The sequence below is a fragment of the Alligator sinensis genome, unplaced genomic scaffold, assembly GCF_000455745.1.
Source record: "Alligator sinensis unplaced genomic scaffold, ASM45574v1 scaffold1130_1, whole genome shotgun sequence".
Taxonomy (NCBI): Eukaryota; Metazoa; Chordata; order Crocodylia; family Alligatoridae; genus Alligator; species Alligator sinensis.
In genome coordinates, this window is record NW_005842358.1 from 1029932 (window position 1) to 1031327 (window position 1396).

Below are 1396 nucleotides of genomic sequence, written 5' to 3' on the forward strand. Positions count from 1 at the left end.
TTTTTGGGGGGGGGGGGGGGGGTTCCTGTTGTAAAGAAAGTTTTGGAAATTAAATGCCCAAAGGTAGACACTTTAATACTTTCAACTTCTTGCCTTTACCAATTTTAATAATATATTATATTATGTATATAATGTTTTAGTCATCTGTCTTGAAAAGCTCCAGATATATTGTATAGACTCTCATCAGTGGGGTTTCTCTTAATCATCATGGGTCTGTTTTCTTCAGTGTTGGATATGAGAGAAGTCAAATTAAATTTAATGGGACTTGTGAAAGGTCTTTCAGGATCAGGTTCTGTTTCTCTCATTTCAATTAGAAACATTACAGTATTGACAACTCCTCAGTAGTATTTTTATGGGTCCTTGTCTGTAAGAAGCCAGTAGCTCTTCGTGTGAAGAAATTTAGAGGCAAGTAAAAATCTCTTTTCCTAAAAGTAGTTTAGTTCGCACCTTATTTTCTGGATTACTTATTCATTTAACAAAAAGTTTTAAAAAATATTCCCTTCCTGGATACTAAAACTTCTAGGACTACTATTAAAGAAACAGCAAAGCTGTCACTGGTCTTTCTTTTAGGATCATGATTTATTTAAAATGTGATTATGTAAATAAAAATAAGAGCTACTGTACAGGGTTGGCAGAGGACACGTAGTAAAAAGGTATGTATAGAAACAAAGTTGATCCCCAGGCATTACTCCAGTTATACAGATAGCTTGGCAGATTCACTTTTAAAGTGCTGTATGAAGCAGCAGGTAAAAAAATTTAAGCACATATTTTACTTTAATGCAGTTTGTTAATTCAGCCTCAGTTAGAGCTCTGCAACACTGGTTTAAAGTCATTGTCAAATATGCTTGTATTGCCTCCCCCTCCCTCCTTGCCTCATTTGCATATTAGCTTGAAAAGAAAATCTCTCTGGTAAAAAGTGTTCAGATATGGATAACAGTTACTTTTCTGAGTACTTGTGGGAGATTCCTACCAAACTCAGATGCAAGTGTTCTGTATATTTACAGTATCAAGTAAGAAAAAAGCTGAAAAGTTTCTCTGTTATGGGATTTGGGTTATGCCTCTGAGAACAAAGAGGAAGCAGCCATGTTAGCATTACTGAAGGCAAAGCCAATCTTGCATTTAACTGCATGGTGGTAGAGGGCAGTGTAATTCCCTGATTTATTCTATAGACTATCTCAAATGCTTTGTGTCTGTTCTCATTTCACCAACAGAATTCAGAAGGAGCTAGCTGAAATAACCCTTGATCCTCCTCCTAACTGCAGGTATGTAACAACTTTTTAAATCGGGGACTGTGATAGGAAATTAACATGAGATGTTAGTTCAGCAGAACAGAGAAGCCACTCTCTAATGCCTATAAACAGTTTCTGGTTACAGTAATTTAAAGTAAATTGAACTA

The 1396-nt window shown here is 35.7% G+C and overlaps 1 protein-coding gene across 4 annotated transcripts in view; it reads left to right on the forward strand.

The window, feature by feature from the left end:
* Positions 1-1396, forward strand: part of UBE2E3 (ubiquitin conjugating enzyme E2 E3) — an 88614-nt gene that overhangs the window by 3306 nt on the left and 83912 nt on the right. For all 4 annotated transcript variants that reach the window (XM_006029118.3, XM_006029117.3, XM_014522482.2 and 1 more), the window contains exon 3: positions 1212-1262. In XM_006029118.3, coding sequence (XP_006029180.1) covers positions 1212-1262 — 51 coding nt within the window. The remainder of the gene's footprint in view (positions 1-1211; positions 1263-1396) is intronic.